This window comes from Panthera leo, chromosome D1 (assembly GCF_018350215.1).
Source record: "Panthera leo isolate Ple1 chromosome D1, P.leo_Ple1_pat1.1, whole genome shotgun sequence".
Lineage (NCBI taxonomy): Eukaryota > Metazoa > Chordata > Mammalia > Carnivora > Felidae > Panthera > Panthera leo.
The window spans coordinates 72963302-72981074 of NC_056688.1; the positions used below are offsets into that span (position 1 = coordinate 72963302).

Consider the following 17773-nt stretch of genomic DNA (forward strand, 5'->3'; position numbering starts at 1 on the left):
ACCAACTCAAACCCTCTGGCTCTTCAAGGCTACACACACACGCCACCTCCTCCAGAAGCCTTCCCAGAATCGCAGCCCACAGTGATCTTCACTACCTCAACTCTGAGCACTAGGCCAGACAGATCTTTGTAAGTTCATTGTAAACAAGCCTGTGTTATTTTGGGAGACTTTCCTTTTCTAACCCAGATCATTTGGGAGATTCTCAGGGCCAGAGAGTTTCAATTTTTCTCTTGCATCTCCCTTAGGCTTCTCCAGAGCTGATTACACAGCACATACTCCACAGATACAAAAGTTAACTAGTCAATTCCTAAACAAAGGCTCTGATCTTGTCTCAGTGTAGGGAGGTCCGCCATCGGCTGCCGCGGGGCATAGTGTTCACACTCTTGCTTCTCCAAGGCTGATAACAAACCCCATGTTAGTATATGTGCTGCCGAAGCGAGCACACAAACCCCATGTTAAAAATATCTCAAGCCAGGTACACAGGGGTGCTGGGGGGTGGGGCCTGCCCAGTGGCAGTCGCCTGGGTGTCCTCCTCCAGGCCCTCCCACTCTCTCACACCCACAGTTAATTAAAGGTCACATTCCTTGAGTCTATTTCATGGTTTAGGCATAAGAAGTGCTTTTCACAGTGGGAGCTTTCAGAGAGCTGTGGGAATGACACAATAGCAGCTCTCTTTCACGCAGAATGCCTCTCACACTTGTACACCAGCTTTCTTGGTTCTCTGCGCTATGAAGGCTGATTTAGAGACTGAAGCTTCATCACCTACAGGGAGGGGCCCAGCGCTCATCTCCTGAATGTGGATGGGAGACTATCCATATGGGAGACCATGTAGGCCTCAGAGCTGCACAATTCCAGGTGGAACCCACTCCCTCAGCAACAAAACCAAAAAAAAACAAAAAAAAACAAAAAAAAAACCCACCAAACTACTCACAGCTGATGACACACATCAGTGGCACCCTATGAACCAAACCCAATTCCATTCACACTGGAGGCTCTGAGGAAGCAACCAGTTATTATCTAAAAGCACTTTTGGGTCCTTACCAAGGATAGGAAGAGATCAAGATCTTATGCCCTCATCCCATAAGCCAGAAATCTTACTGCAGAATTATCAAGGAACTGCACCCAGGGTTTGAGGCAATAAGAAATAAAACTCTTCTCATTCAGACAAGAGACGTCTTCATTTGGGATCCAGATTTGATAAGACCTGCACAGCCTTGGCCTTTGAGCTTGGCTTCAATGAGGCTGACACGCTCAGAAAGGTGCATGTCCAAGGGAGGCATGCCTCACGTCCAAGGGAGGCATGCACATGGGGTGCATGTCCTCATGTCGTCACTCACCTTTAGGTCCAGGTACTCCAGGTCTTTCTTCAGCTGGAGGTAGGTGTCGTCAGCCTTCAATGGAAGCACACAGAGAAAAAAGCCAGTTATGAACACCAAGGGTTTCTAAAACTCGGGGCTTCATGTGTGAACCATTTACACTGCACAGATTCAGGGTCAAAGAACTACAGCAGGCCAACACATCCGGGTCCACAAAGGAAGCACAAATATCTCAATGTAGCTCAAAGCCCTCTTTCAGCATGGTGGACCTTGCAGGTCACTGTGGAGAAAGCCAGCTGGTCTATCAGTTAGCTGAGGGACAGTTCGGGGGGAACAGGGAGACAGCACACACACCACTAAGACAGCAGTGCAGCTGAGGCCAGTGGTGAGCTCCTGAGACAAAACTAGACAGTCCAGCTAGAAGAGCATGCAATATCTGAGTTAGGGTCCCATGAATCACCAATGCTCCAATCCTTGTCATCAGAAATGACCCTCTCATTAGTGCAGCTAAATGCCTAGACGGGCAGGGAGAGGATGTGGGGACACAGGTAGGTCCTGACTGACACGACCTTGGGTTCCATGATGTTAAGCACCAGCAGCTGCTGGAAGTTTTGGCTCCCTTTGCTCAGCATGGGGCCATGTCAGGAGTTGAGGAAGTTCCAGGGTCACACCTGGCTGCTTGCATTGTCTCTGACAATCTGTTGAGTTCTTCAGTGTAATTACCAGGAACAGTGAGAATAAGCAAAAGACTCTGATTTTCTAGAACTTGTATTTCTCATGTAACAGATCACAGAAGCTGTTAGGAAGAGGGGCTGTAAAGGCTTAAGAAAAATGGCTCGGATACCACTTTCTCAGCAGGATAAGAGGCCTCCCAGCAAACCAAGGCAAGTCAGGGCTGGGGGAGAGGGCTCTGTTTACTTCTCTGATGTAACACAAGTAAGCAATGTGAGATGTTCAGGCTGTGCTTTTAAGCATGAGAAGACCTGAAGTACCATTGTCAGGGACACTAAGTGACTTCCAAGATGCTATTTCTATCCCTAAACTGTCCCCTTACCCATCCCTACTTCCCCTTCAGCCCAGTCCCTATACACTTTGAACAGCAGTAAGAGGACTGAATATTATTTAAAATCACCCAAATTCACAACTTAGGGGTTTTGCCTGTGTTCCCTTACATTCATTTTTCCAAGTACGTGTCCTGAGTCCCTCAGGTCTCACTAAAACAGGACAGTTAAGGAAGGTGACAATCCTGTCACTTCCCTCACCTGTCCTCTGACTACTTTTCTGTAGCCCAGAGGGACCAGCCTCGTGTGAACATCTTCTTTAAGTTGCTCAAGATGCCTGGGAGAGCAATTCTCTGGTCCCTCCTTTAGAAGCTTGCCTGCAAACCTCCATGTCCTGGAAGGTTTATAACAACACTATGCCAGATAGGACCTGAATTTTGGCTCCAGTCTGCAGGCCTCTGGCTGAGGGATCCCAGGCAAGTCATTTTCCCCTCTAGATCGAGTGCCTCGTATGTGGTAGTAACTCCTGTCCTGCCTAACCTCTCCCAACTTACTGTGAGGTTCACTAGAATAAGAGATGTGAGGATGCTTTATCAGTCGTCAGGGCACTGCCCGGATGAGAGAAGACACTCTGCCTTTTCCCCTCCAGGTTGACACCAACGAAGCACACCTTTCAGCATCCCAAGGAGTGCCCAAGGTGGCAACAAGAATGACAGCCAGCACAGCTCTTTGGACATGACCAGCACACCAGCCTGACATTAACTACTCAGAGCCAGAGAAGCCACAGTTCGGGTCCCTCACACCACATGCAGTCTCCTCCCCAGCACCAGAGGTGTGGGCCCCACCACCACTGCACAGTGTGTGCCAGTAGCATCCAGAAGCAAACAGGCAGGGAGCAAGGGAAAGAGCCAGACAGCAAATACAGACTAGAGTGTGGGCACGAAACAACACGAGCCAGCATGTCACTCCCTTGCCCCCAGGGGTGCCCCGGCCCTGAGAGAGCCCACCGGCGCTGACCTGGCAGGTGGGAAAGGTCAGCTGGTGCTGCAGTAACTGGCCGACGGCGAGATTTCGCACGCTGGCCAGCCTGGCCTGGTGCCGCCGTAACCGGGTGAGAAGCAGTGAGAGCTCCTCCAGCTGCAGGTGTGTAGACACATCATGAGGAAATTAGCCACCGCAGGAGCACGACGCTATAATTACTCTTCACCCCGGTGCCGGGACAGCACTGATGTGACACCATGAAGTAATTATTGCATTAATTCTGTCATCAGGACAAACAAAGGCACTGGCAGAAAAGAGGCTGCAGGAAGCGGGTTTTTTGTTGTTTTTTTTTCTTTTCAGGAAACAGCAACCAACAGTGAAACCTCACCTAGACTCAAGCTTTGAAGACAAAGTTAACTAAGCAAAGCAAAGACCAGGACAAGAGGAGAGGAGCTAATGGGAGAAAGTCGGGTGGCTGGAAAATGCTGCAGGCAAAAAAATGCTGCCTCAAAGAAAGGAAAAGCCCACGTTTTCCTCCACTTCCCCCAAGCTCTTCCTCTGATCTGGGGACCCATGCCAACTGGATAACATGGAGCCAGTCATTCAATTTCTCTGAGTCTCAGTTTCCTCATTTCTTCTTCTTTTTTTAATATTTATTTTTGAGAGAGAGAGAGAGTGCATGCGTGCACACACAGGGGAGGGGCAGACAGAAGGGGACGGAGGATCTGAAGTAGGCTCTACCCTGAGAGCAGAGAGCCCGATGTGGAGCCTGAACCCACGAACCATAAGGTCATGACTCAAGCCAAAGTAGGACACTTAACCCGCTGAGCCACCCACAGGCGCCCCTCGGTTTCCTCATTTCTAAAGTGGGGGTTGACAGCTGCCCTGCACACTGCATTTGACTGGTGTGGGGTGGGGGTGGGGAGAGCAAACTCAGTGAGGTGGTACTTCGCAGGCTGCATCGCGTTCGTAGGGGTGGGGGTGGTGGGGAGAGGAGGAGTGGCTTACCGATTTTCCATGTAAACTGGGAGCGCTGACAGTGTGGGTCATGTAGCCCATGGAGGGCATGGAGCGTCGGTCCACATGAGAAGAGTTCTACGGTGGAGAGACAGGCAGTCACCCTGCGGTCCGGAACCTCTGCCCCTCTCCACCAGAACAGGCTGCCACACAGCACTGTCCCTCTTCATCTGTGAAATGGGGCTCCACATCTTTCTCACCAGGATATAACAGTGTAAACTGGGAAAGCCCCTTGGAGAGATAAAGCTGAAGTTGGGGTTATTAAAAATTATTGAACCAACTGAACACAGGTATCTTTTCTGCCTTCCAAGCTGCAAGGAAGCAGACTTCCAGTTGTATGGTCCTTCATCTCTTATTCTCATCTGTGAAGCGGGCATGATAAGAGCACCTACATCACAGGGCTCTTGTAAGCATTAAAGTCAGGCCTTTAGTACTACACCTGGCCCTAAAAGTACTGCACAGGTATCACCTATCATTATTCAAAATTGCTCAAATTTGTGTTTAAACCACGTGAGGGTTCAAACTGAGCATTAGGGCTGAACCCCAGCTGCAGGGCAGCCCTCCAGAGTCTCACCTTGGTGGTGTGGCCCCGGGCCTTGCTGGGAGAACCCCCCAGCGAGATGTCCACACTCCTCCGCTGGTCCGGCGGCTTCACGGTGACCCTCTCTGCCGGCGTGTGTGGCCGCCTGGGTGGGAAGGCCCTCGGGGGGCCCGGAGGAGGGATGTCCGAGGGAGACGGAGGCACAGAGATGGAGCGGGGCACCTCCAGCATGCTCCTGCTCCGGCCCTGGTCGGGGAACTCTGGCGAGCCAGCACAGATGGGCGCCGTGGGGCTGCCGTGCCGGAACTGCTGGCGCTGCTGCCACTCGTAGAGCTGCCACACGGTGCCGTCCCGGTGTGCCCTGCGCTCCTCGCTTGACATCTTCAGGTGGCTGGCTCGGTCCTGCGCATACTTGTAGTCACTCGGCAGGTTGCGGGGAGGGGGCGAGGAGCCCCCTGAAGGGTGTCGGGTACTCTTAGGAAGGGTCTGGTAGTTTTCCGGGAAGGACAGGGACTGGCTGGGGCCCTGGCGGGGAAGGGTCTGGTCCGGCGGCAGGCTGAGGAGAAAGGAAAAAGGAGAAAAATGGGTAAGATGAACAGCATGACATCTGCCAGGTGTTTGGAAACATAGTTAAGTAAATCAACAATGCCAGGCACACGAGGGAGCCCGCTAAGAACCCCAAAGAACAATCAATGCAGACCCCAGGACCTCAGTCACTCCCTCCCTTTGCAGAGGACTCCAAAACCATTGTTCTCCAACAACCTTGGAATATCAACCCCCCTTCCAAGCAACCTGGCTGCCCCACACCCACCACTTCAAGTGCAAGATGAGGGAACCTGCCTCCTCCTCTCCCTCCTGCTGTTCATCAGCTCTTCCAAACAGGCGTGCCTATTGCTAGGAAATGCCTCCTAATTCTCTGGGTCATAAAGACTTGCCCTCTGCTGGTATCCTCACATCAAGTTCTGGAGGTTCTTAAAGGAAGTGTCTGGTACCAGTTCTTTTCTTTTTCTACTACTCTAGTCCAGACACTGATTAATCATCTTCCCCCAGACAACTCAGACTTTCCTAACCAGTGTCCACACTGTAGACAGTCAATTGCTTGGGTCCAATTACTGTCTTGCTCCAAAAAGTTCAATGGCTCCCCACTGCTTACAAAATAAAACCCAAACCCTTTAGTAGTCACCACTCTCTAGCACCTGATCCCAACCCACCTTGCAGTCCTGCTGTTTTCTCACTGCTTCTCCAACCAGGACCAGGACTGGGCTGGGGCAGGTCAGGCATCTAGAGCCCAATAGCTAGAGGTACTTCCGCTCAGATGCATAGATGCATCCCTGCACTTGCTGGAACCTGGGACTAAGAGCCTCACCCTAATCCCATCTGGCCTCCTACACACCCGGACAGCTTCTCAGAGTGGAAAAAGCAAAGATAGCTTGACCCGGGTTTGGATGCTGGCTCTACCATCCACTGGCTATATGACCCTAGGCAGCTTACCGGACTGCTCTGAGCCTCAGCTTCCTCCTTGCAGAAACTTCTCCTTATTCTCATATTATTGTTCTTGCCTCCCCTATCTGTATGGGCTCCCCTTGCCCTATTCATCCAAATCTCACTCATTCTCCACAACACTGTCCCATGACCTTTACACGGAGGCCGTCAGCAATACTGCAGCTCTCAGGGCTCCTGCTCTGCTCTGACCTAGTGACTATGTGGTAGGAAACTTGTCCAAGGTCTTTTTATTGATGTAACCTTTTCATCCTCATAAGGCATCTCCTCCCCAGCCAAGCTGCAAATCCTCAGAAGGCAGGAACTATGTCTCACATTCTGTGGTAATGTCCAGGGTTGAGAAAGTCCTGATGCATAACCAGCCAGATATTGTTCTAAGCCAGTGCTACTCAAAGTATGGTCATGGATGGGCAGGCAGCATCAGCACCTGGGAACTTGTTAGAAATGCAGGTTACGGAGCCCCACCCAGACCTGCCAAATCAGAAACCCTGGGGTTAGAGTCAGGCCTCCTGTGTTCTAACAAGCCCTCTGGGTGGCCAAAGTTTGAGGAGTGCCGTTCTAGTTGTTCTTAAATTCATCTTAAATTCAACTTGTTTAAGCACTTCCTTCTTGTCTTTTATGTCCTCACTTTCCCTACTATAAACTGGGGATACTAAGAATGTAATAGATTGTTGCAGGGATCAGAAATAGCTGTCATTCAAAAATGGTAGCTTTCTTCTCTTTTCATCGTTACCTTTGCAATTACAGAAGGTAATTTTAAGATCTCTTCGGCCCAGACCTGTCTAGTGTGTCCATCTAGTGTGTCTGCTTCCACTAGGTGGCAGGTTTGCTACTGATTTCCCAAAGTCAGAGGGGAATGTGTCTCTGAGCAGGGGGCAGTGGCTGAATCCTCAAACAGCATTGGTGGCAGAAACCAGGCTAGGGGCTTCCACTGGGGAGTTCATGACTCCACCAACCACTGTTCACTCTGACTGAAGCAAAACTCAGACTATGCAAAGTATGTCCTTGCTGTGCTCCCACCTGCACAAGCCTTTGGTCTGGTTCTGCAGCCTGCTCCCAGTGCCTATGTCACCCAGAGTACCCCCACACCGCTGTACCCCCAAATCCCTCAGCTGGTCCTCCAGCCTATGGGCTCTGCTTATGCTCTATCATCCCCCCACCCCCACTCCCCAGGGTTGGCCATTTGGGGGCAACCCCAAAGACCTCAGTGCAATGGTGAGCTCCGGAGGCCAAATCAAGGTAACTAACCAAGGGTGGAGTGAGGGTTGCAGGAGGTAGGTTTGTAAGGAAAGGTAAAGATCCTGCCTGAAATAGGCAAGAGCACCCAGAGCTGCGCTGCCCCCAACAGCAGATCCATTTGCCAGCCCCCAACCCCAGCCTTACCCAAAAAGAAAGCTCAAGGTCTCCTGCCCTCATTACCCTGCTCTGTGCCATGGGGCCTCCCTGTTCCAAAAGGCACTAAAGAGGATATTCTGATACAGCCACTACAAAGTGGTAATATCGAAATGTAAAATCACTTTTCATAACCAATTACTTATGCAACAGACATTCCTCGCCCTAACCTCCACATCAATTGTGCAAGACTTTCACTTTCGACTCTGTTCCTTATTGTAATATCTGAGTCCCTGATACCACCCCCACCCCTGCCTTTTTATTTTATGGGTATGTAAATTACTTTAAATACCCAGAAAAAAATGCAAGGCTAGAATTTCACAACAATCTCTTAGAATGTAGAATTCTAAGGGTACATCAGCTTATCCTCGAAAGACATCATTCTAAAGGAGTTTAATGATGTGAAACACAATAATACGTATCTCCAAGTACTAAAAGAACAGTTAGAAATAATTTCTTGTGTGGTCTAGAGCCACAAATATGAGATCATATTACAGTCCAAATAACCCTCCTTGCAATGTCTAATGTGCTCAATCTAACAAGATTAGTACAGTCTGAATCATATAAAGCACAGACATCCCTCTTCTATATTGTCAAATGGAGGAGGCTTTTTTATTAAGCAGCCAGATCTACTTATCACTTGACTGTAAGAGATTACAAATATACCTTTACGGAAAACAACTCGGGGAATGCAAGATGCAGTCCTTTCCAGATACAAGTGAATGATCAGAGACTGTGCACTTCACGTGCTCAGAGACTAACAGCATTCTTCTCAAAAGGGTGTCTTCAATTCCTCACTTTTCACCTTTCAGCCCATTGAGATCCACTTCCATCACTAGACTGAAGTTTGTCTCGCTGTGTGCTCAATGACCTTCAAGGCCAATGAATTGTTTTCATCTACAGACCTGATGTCACCTTGCCCCATAGATAAGAAAGGCTCAAACTCCCAGCTCATATCTAAGGACAGTTCGACGCTTTCCCCAACCCTGTCATCTCCTTGCAACTCACTTATTTTTTAGCTCTCCTGTGTGCCCCTCCGGCCCCAAGTACAGGCCATTGTGTGTAGCAGAATGACATAGGTTTGTGGGCTGCCGGAAGCAGTTATGTAGAGACAGGTCAACCAACAACTTACAACTGCACATCAGTCACACAGCTTTCGAAAGTCCTTTCTGTGCCCCTGCCACAAAGAGTTTCTCACTGGCCAGGCCACATTTCTGGGTTCTTCCTGTCTTCCTCTCGTAGTATTCTGCCTCCTGACCTAACTTGAAGGTCCTAGCTCCACTGAGAAGGGCAGATCAGGTCTGCCCATGCAAGCTCATCCAGAAGCTCAGTGGAGGGGCTCAGCCTGGGTGGCTCAGTCACTTAAGCAACTGACTTCAGCTTAGGTCATGATCTCAAGGTTTGTGAGTTCGAGCCTTTCCTAGGGTGAGTCCTGCTTCTTCTCCCTCTCTCTCTGCCCCTCACTCACTTGTATCCTCTCTCTCTCAAATGATAAAATAAATAAAATAATAAAATAAAATAAAATAAAATAAAATAAAATAAAATAAAATAAAATAAAATAAAATAAAATAAAAGGAATCTCAGTGGAATCAAAAGCCCCAGTGACTGATCAGAGACCTTAGGTTCCAGATACTCTTTCAGTGCCTCCCAGCTTTGTGGGAAGGCACCACCCACCAAGGAGAAGTCCTCATTCACAGCACAAACCAGACTCCTTCAAAATGAAATTCCCTTCATCACCTGTCTCCTGCCCACCTCCTTCATGGAGACTGCTTTTGTCCACCCTTAGGCTGGAAGTCCTCCTCATTCTGCCTTTGGCCCTCTGCTATGGCTCACTCTGAGCTAGGGTTCTCAAGCCTGGCTGCACATTAGAGTCACATAGGGGTACGGGTGAGGAGGGGAGTGTTGTTACAACACCTCACATCCAGGCTGTACCACATCTACTTACTTGCCAAGCCAAACTTGTTAATGTTAACTCTACCTGTGGCCCTCCTCACCTTCCAGGCCTCGATGAAGCAGTTTACCAACTCTTATACCTACCCAACCTCAACATCTGTGTATCCTCCCAACCCTCTTCACAATCCTCAGCATCTTCACTGCTTCGGTTTGGGTCCTCCCCGTCTCCTACCCAAGGTAGGACCAGCTTACACTCAATCATTTCCTCTTTCAGGCTCTTCTCCATCTAAACGCTGCCATAGTGTCATCAGAGCAAGGAGTTAACTTGAAACAGTAGTTCTCAGTGCCAATATGGGGATGGACAGACAAGGACACTTTGGGTGAGGTATAAACTGAAACAGCATTGTTGGAGGACAATTTTGTAATAACTACCATAATTAAAATGGCAGGTATCCTTTGACCCAGTCACTCCACTGAAAGTCATCTGTTCTTTAAGTACACATGCACTGATATGCAGAGACAATGGACAGGGATATGCACTGCAGCATAGTTTATAACAGCAAATGTTTGTAACCAACCTCACTGTCCATCAGTAGGAGATGGTATAAATATCACTGCAGATCCATACAATGGAATACTCTGCTTACTCCAAATTAATGATATATGTCTATATGTGCTGATATGGAAAGAGATATTCAAATATCTACATATAGACTTGCACATACACTGACACATTAAGTGAAAAAAGCAAGGTGAAGGACAGGGTTTCTTTTTCTTAATATGGTGGTTGGTCTTTAGGGACTGAAAGTAGGTTTCTGAGATAAAGTAGAAGGACACTTATCTTTCATTATTTACCCTTTGGTATTTGAATATATATATATATATATATATATATATATATATATATATATATATTTTTTTTTTTTTTTTTGTGAGTGGTTTACTGATTTGGAGGTACTAAACAAAGGGGGATTTACACATGGAACTAACTATGAATTTGGTGATGAATTAATAACTGGTGCAAAGAAAATGAAGAAAACTTGAGATGCTTGGATGGCTCAGTTGGTTAAGCGTCCAACTACAGCTCAGGTCATGATTTCACAGTTCATGAGTTTGAACCCCACATCAGGCTCTGTACTGGCAGTATAGAGGCTGCTTTGGGATTCTCTCTCTCTCTCTCTGTCCCTCTCTCTCTGCTCCTTCCCCACTCACACCTTCTCTCTCAAAATAAATAAACACACTTAAAAAAAACCACAGCAAACTATAAGCATGAAAATTATCAACACCAGAAAACAAAAATTGTACAAATGAAATAATAGTATACTATATGGCCCAGCTGTGAATATTTATATTGTCATAACATAAAAACTGACTAGAAAATTGTGCTATATTGCGAAGCTAGGATACAGGTAACTGTATGTCTATTGGAAAGGCAGAGTGGGGTATAAGACACTTCAATCTTTATCTTCTAGAGTAGAATGTCGATTGATAACTAAAATTGAAAAATCAAGAAAGAGCAATGTAAGTATCTTATTTGATTTCAGGTAAATTGGGAAAACGACTGAAAGAACTGAAAGTGGTTGCCTCAAAGGGACAAAAATCAGAAGTAGGGATGGATGGGGGTCATACTACTTAAATCCTTAAACTATGTGCATATACTGCTTTAATAAAAAATATTATAAGAGTAAGGGGAAACTAAAACTACCATTCTCACTTTGATTGGGGCACATCAGAATCACGTGGCTGATTTCTTCACCATATATATGGACCTGCTGTATTAGAACTGGGATGTAGTAAGGACCATCTAAGCTAGAAAATCTCCCCTGGTGATCCTGATGCCTCTTTCTTGCCAGTACTCTTCAAACCATTGATGGCTTTCACAGGCCTCCAAGACTAAACCCAAAATCTTTAGCAAGACATACAGGCTCATCTGGGCTAAATCCTTATCTTTCCTATCTGCCACTATCTCTAGCTTCTCCTGCCTTTACCTCCCCTAACCTGCCCCATATTTACTTCAGTTCTTAGCAGTTGCAGCATGCAAGAGGAAATAGCTAACTTACCATGAGTAGCTTCTCTCTAACCACACCTGTTGCCTCTGCCGGATCCCCCTTCTGCTGCTAACTTCTTAGTGTTGAGGTACCATTTATGTGCTGACTACTCCCAACCGGGTTTCAACACCACAATCCATACCGAACTGCCTACCTGACATCGCCCTCTGGATAGCAAATAGGCTTCTCAAACAGGGCTACCAAAATGGGAACACTGACACCTCCCTGATCTTGCTCCTAAGCCTTCCCCATCTCAGTAACCACCTGGCTGTTCAAGTCAAAACTCTAGGGATCATCCTTGTTCCTCCTTTTCTCTCATCCTGAGCATCCAAATCACTGACAAGCTTTGCTGTTTCAACCTCCAAAATGTATCTCAAATCTTTCTCTTTCTTTCTATTTCCACTGTTACCATCCTAGACCATTACAACAGCATCTTTCCTGGGCTCTTCTTTCTGAATCATTAATCAGATCACATCAGTTACCTGTTTTAAACCTTCCAGTGGCTCCCCTACTGCTGTTTCAAATAAAATCCAGTTTGTTTTTTTTTTTACCAAAGAGTAGGAGGACCTGGACGATGCAATGCCTGCTAACTTTCCAACCTCGCTCAGCAGGGAGGGCACTTAAAATCACCTCCCAGGGGGGCGTCTATCTAGCCCAGCACCAAGAATAGAAGCTTCCCACCTCCGTGTCCTTGGGAAGTAGCTTTCTGTTTTTAATAAGACACAAAATTTGAACAAATGGAACTGACACCTGGCCAGTCCCAGGTGGGAATGAGAAGAGAGCTACAACACAAAAGGACTTCCTTTTCCTATGCTGTTCCACAATAATGCTACCAATTCCTTGGGGGATTTCCATTGTAATTTCTCCACCATCTACCCTCACAAACTGCCCACCGAGACCAGATTAAAGAGGTTATGCTACCTACACATGCACACAACACCCACACACCTAGAAGGAGGCCTAAGCTATTCCCTCAGGAGCACTCCTGCCACAACAGTCCACAGGGGAAAGTCTGGGCCCCACCAACAGGGAGAATGCAGTGTGGCATTTTAGAGTATGTTTATCACAGGCAGATAAGTCTGTGGCAGACTTGGCCTGAGCTGTGACACATCACTGCAGCCCCTCTAGTCCCTGAGGAGCTTTCTGAATGCATGAGGGCCTCGCTAACTCTTCTGCAGTCAGTGGTTTGTTTTTGAAGCCTGGGGATGGTGACACAATTTACTGTCTTCATAAGGAGGATAAAATGGGGAAGCCAGGTCACCCTGAATTTTTCACATTCAGAAAAGTGCCCTTATTAATCTAAAATTATAATAAAATACAAACAGTGCTTTGCAAATAGCAAAAGATGCATGCCCTCTGAATCATTAAAACTGCTTCTTGAAGGAATAGGTATGATAAAGCCTCCTGTCAACAGTGCCTAAGCACTTCTCTGTGTGCCTGCAATTAAAAATGGATCTGTATTTACTCTACAAATATTTCCCGGATGTAGAGAAGTAGCAGAGTAAGAGATCAGTTACTATCTACATGCTGACTGTCTCCAGACACACTTGTTAGGGAACAGAGAAGCCACCTGATATAATCTCATACAGACTTGGCAGGTTCATAGACCCGGGTCTGCACTCTGGCTCTGCCACTTATCCATGTGCCCTGGGCAGGCTCCTTCACTTCTCCAAACCCCAGTTTCTTTGTCCCCAGTACAAACTGGGGACACCATCCCCTCCTTGCAGGGTTGTTACAGGAATTTATGGAGCTAATGGAGGTGGAGAGTTTAAGGCCAGCATTTACCCAGCACGTGCTGGGTAAATGATGGCTACCGTTATTACATTATTACACTCATTAGTAGCAGCCATCCTGAGTCTATTACTGACCTCCTGCCGTCCCCCTTCTGGGCTTTTGCCCAGTGCTCCACCTGGGCCAGGCTGCTCTTCCTCTGGCTGTGCTTTTCAGGGTTGTTCCTGGGAGGAAAGGCCCGCTGATACCCGCTGGTCCCATTCTGCTCTCCTGGGCCATATGTGGTGGGCAGCACTCCGTTCTTCTCTGCCCGCTGGGGCTGTGCTTGCTGGCCTCTCAGGCCACCAGGTAAATCCACGAACAAGGCATCCTCCTCAGCTGGTGAGTACGGGGACCTGGCCTTGCTCCTGTCCCGCTTGCCCTCCAGTGGGTCCCTCTGGGAACGGTAACGTTCTTCCTCTTGCTCCCGCCTCTCGAAGCCAAAGGAATCCTCATGGCTGCGGTGAGGACAATCCCTTGCATGTCCAGGTCCCACACGGCCACACTCTCGACAGGACTCTGTGTGATTGGCCTGGGGGACCGCCTGCCGCTCCACCTTCTCCATGTCCCTGCAACGAAAGAGGCACATTCAGCCCATTCCAGACAGCACCAGTGGCAGCCAAGACTCCCCAAAGAACAATACACTTTACACTCAAATTTCCTCCAGGCCTTTGCATGGACTATTCCCTCGGCCTGGAACATCTTTCACACCTAGTCCTTCATTCTTCCTGTCTGACTTCTAGTGCTTTGGGACCTGGCCTACATGTCACTTCCTCCAGGAAGCCACCCCAGACACATATCCCCAGTCTAGACTGGGACCTTTGCTGATAACATGTCATACTAATACACTGGACCATAATTGTATGTTCACTCATCTAACACCCAAGTGGACTATGAGGTCCCTCAGACCAGAGGCCCATCTGGCCAATTACGATATGCCTAGAACTTCTGTCCAATGACTGGTATAGAGTAGATGCTTTATAAATACTACTGAACAAATAAATGATCTTATTCCTTTTCTCTTTTGCTCTTTGTCCATTTATCTGTCTGGAACAATCCAGCTTGGATAGAAGGCTTTTAAGCCCAGTATCTCTCCCACTGGCATCTAGCACAGCCCAAAGGACAATTAGCAGCATAATTAACATTCTCCCAAGATGGTGACTAAATAGGCACAGCAACCTCTTTATGTAATCTCTTACCTATTTCTCAAACAGGAACCCATAAGAATGCTGACCTAACAATCCTCTAAACAGTCAGATTTTAGAGACAAGGAAACTAAGGCACAGAGAAGATAAATGATTTGTCCAAGACCATACTGCTGGGAAAGAGTGGAGCCAGGGCTTAATCCCAACCAGGCTGCAGAGCCCATGTGCTTTCTAATGCCTCTCCATATGTATGCCCATGGCCTACATATGTGCAGACCTAGAAACTATAAAGGAGAATGGGGCGGGGGCCATAGGTCAGGACATGAACGGAGTCTACAGGAAGAACTTCTGAGGCACAGAGAAGGACTCCCCTTTCATGGCCTGTCTCCTATTGCAAGCTGCCTTTCTCCCTGCCTTCCTTGGGTCAGGATCCTAGTTATGTCTGCATCCCAATTACCTGGTACCAGGGACACAGCAGCAGCTCCATAAGCTTTGCAGAATTTAGATTAGGGAGAAAGGAGAACACACCCCAGCCCAGCAGGACCAAAAAATTGCCAAGGACCCATGATCTCACAGTTGTGAGATGGAGTCCCATGTCGGGCTCCATGCTGGGTGTGAGCCTGCTTAAGATTCTCTCTCTCTCCCTCTCCCTCTGCCCCTCCCCTATTCATGTGCTTGCTCGCTCTCTCTCTCTCTCTCTCAAAAAAATTGTTTTTTAAAAAAAGGAAAGTAAAAAAAAGTCCTGGCCAGGAGATCCATCACTCCTCAAATGACCAAGCCAGAGGGCTCTCTCATTTTCACCTGAAAGCATACAATGGAAATGCTGCTGCATTTACATCTTGGTGGCCAGACCCCAGGCATCCTTGCAATGACCTAAGAACCTCAGCTACCAATTACCAGCACAGACTCAGGGCAGAATCGATCCAGTCTGGGAGACAGTTAAAATGTCAATGTAAAGTAACTAAGAAAAGCAATCACAAATCTTACTGCCCAGGCACTCTCCTGACTTAACCATGAAAACACAAAGCTTTGTTTAAAAATAAAAATCAATTTCAGCATTTCAATTTCCATTTGGGGACCACCTTCCCCCGCTTTGGATCCATGTGGTTTGGGTGTTACTGACTCTACTAGTCCCTATCCAGCTGAGGCTCCAAGTCTCAGTAATCAGTTCAGGGGTTGACACTCTTCCAGGCCTGTCAGAGTTAGTTCTGGGACTTTGGTTGGAGCTGGTCTTGAGCTGCTATAACTGTATGGGAATCAGCTATTTGAGAATGAAACCAACACCAAGGAAAGCAGATGGAGAGAAACAATCCTAAAAGTTTAACCTGAGCTCTGAGTTTTAACCATAACTAAACCAGATATATCCTTGGACTTTCTGGTTGTGAACCCATAAATTCTCTTTCTCACTCAAGCTAGTTTGAGTTTGGTCTCTGTTACTCTTTGCCGAAGAAGTCCTATTACATCATTTTATAATGACATATTTAGATTGTGATCTCTGAGGGCCCTTCCATTCCTAACGTTCAGTTGGTCTGTAAGCTCCAGTAGTAGGAATACATGGGAAATATTTGGGGATTACTCTTTAAGAAAAAGCAATTCTTACTCTGCATTCATTCAGGGACCACTGTGTTCTACAGGGTACATTACAGGCTTTAACTCTGCCTTTCCGTTCTTCCTCTAATCCTCCATAACTGCATCAGTGTAACTCCAGCCAGTAGCCTTCGGGTTGCCTGAGTTGGTCTTTATCTTCTTTACTGTTTCTCAAACTCGGGAAACCACCCATGCAGGCTTTGCTAAGGCTGCTGCCTAGAGGACTAGAGCTCTGGCCGTCCTCTGGGTCAGACCCCAGACAAGTCACCGAAGCTTGATAACCTGGTCACTCCAGCTGTGAGATCTAAGTACCTGTACCCCCTTGTTATTTCCACCCCAAAGATAACAGTACTTTGTCACAAAAACCAGGCTGTAAAACAAACATGCCACCTACATGTTATGATATTAGAACCGAAAGGAAAAGGGGGTTTTCTCAACTCCAGAAACCAAAGACTGTGGGTATGATGCCTCAGCCCAACCAAACGGCAGGGGGATTTTCCTTTCTTTATCAACCTCCATGTATTTACTGAGCAACTATCTATCTCCACTGGGGCAGGCACTTGGAGAGATAAGAAAATAGCACAAAAAACAGTCTCTGCCATCAAAGCCAGACAACCCTAAAGCCCAATTTAATCATGGTAACCACATTTAATCCTGTTCTCATTAACTGACCCAAAACCATGGAGGTTTCCAGTCTTTTTAACCTTGGAGCTCAATTTATAACTATAAACTTTAGTCTTTACTGTGTGTGCACATATGATGGGCACACCCTGACATATGCCAGTACTTCCTGATAATACAGTTGATAGACAATGACAAATCCTTTTCTCAGATTAATACCACCATTTACTGCAAAACAAACCTTAAGAGGGTGGCTAAAAGAATGGAAGTCTGCTAGCTACCTGGCAGCCTTCTAGATCCTCAAACTTGGGATTATGAACAGCTCCTGGTCTCTAACTGCTAGGACTTACATAAGATGCTTTGTGCCCCAAATATTCAGGCTATGGCTGCAGGTAAGAAAGGTGAAGGTAATGTCCTCTACTCCTCCACCTTAGCTGACTTATTAAACAGTTAACTTAATGAAGTTATAGGATTTAAGGCAAAAATGTTTTCTTGTTTTCTCCCTGTCTCCCTATATTCCCTACAATTTAACCCACAACTTCTCAAATCAGGAGACCTGTCACAAAATAGATTTGCAATGCTCAGTTAGCACAATGATGGGAAAGAATGAAGCACCCCTCAGCCCTCAATGACTGTGTCACTCAGACAAGATGGCCATACAGGGCACACAGGTTTAGCTAAGATGACACAAGCCTTTCCAGTGCAGGTCATTATTATCATTGTGAGTACCCAGACTCAGTGACTATTCAAAAACGGAATTCTTGGCATTCAGTGACCATTTTGGCCAAATGCGTCAAAGCCAGAGAGCATAAGGTTAAGAGCCAGTCAGACCCAGATTCAAGAGGTGGTTCTACCCAATGCAAGCTGGGTGACCTTGAGCAAGTCTGTGACCTCTCTGGTTTCCAGTTTCTTATCTGTAAAATGGGGACAACAACCACTGCTTCTCTGGGCTGTTGTGAGG

General features: G+C 47.1%; 1 protein-coding gene across 3 annotated transcripts in view; it reads right to left on the reverse strand.

Moving 5' to 3' along the window:
• PLEKHA7 (pleckstrin homology domain containing A7) overlaps positions 1-17773 on the reverse strand; it is a 218492-nt gene that overhangs the window by 34551 nt on the left and 166168 nt on the right. For all 3 annotated transcript variants that reach the window (XM_042905813.1, XM_042905812.1, XM_042905811.1), the window contains exons 10-13: positions 13558-14028; positions 4890-5412; positions 4307-4393; positions 1338-1391 (exon numbers count right to left, since the gene is read on the reverse strand). In XM_042905813.1, coding sequence (XP_042761747.1) covers positions 1338-1391; positions 4307-4393; positions 4890-5412; positions 13558-14028 — 1135 coding nt within the window. The remainder of the gene's footprint in view (positions 1-1337; positions 1392-4306; positions 4394-4889; positions 5413-13557; positions 14029-17773) is intronic.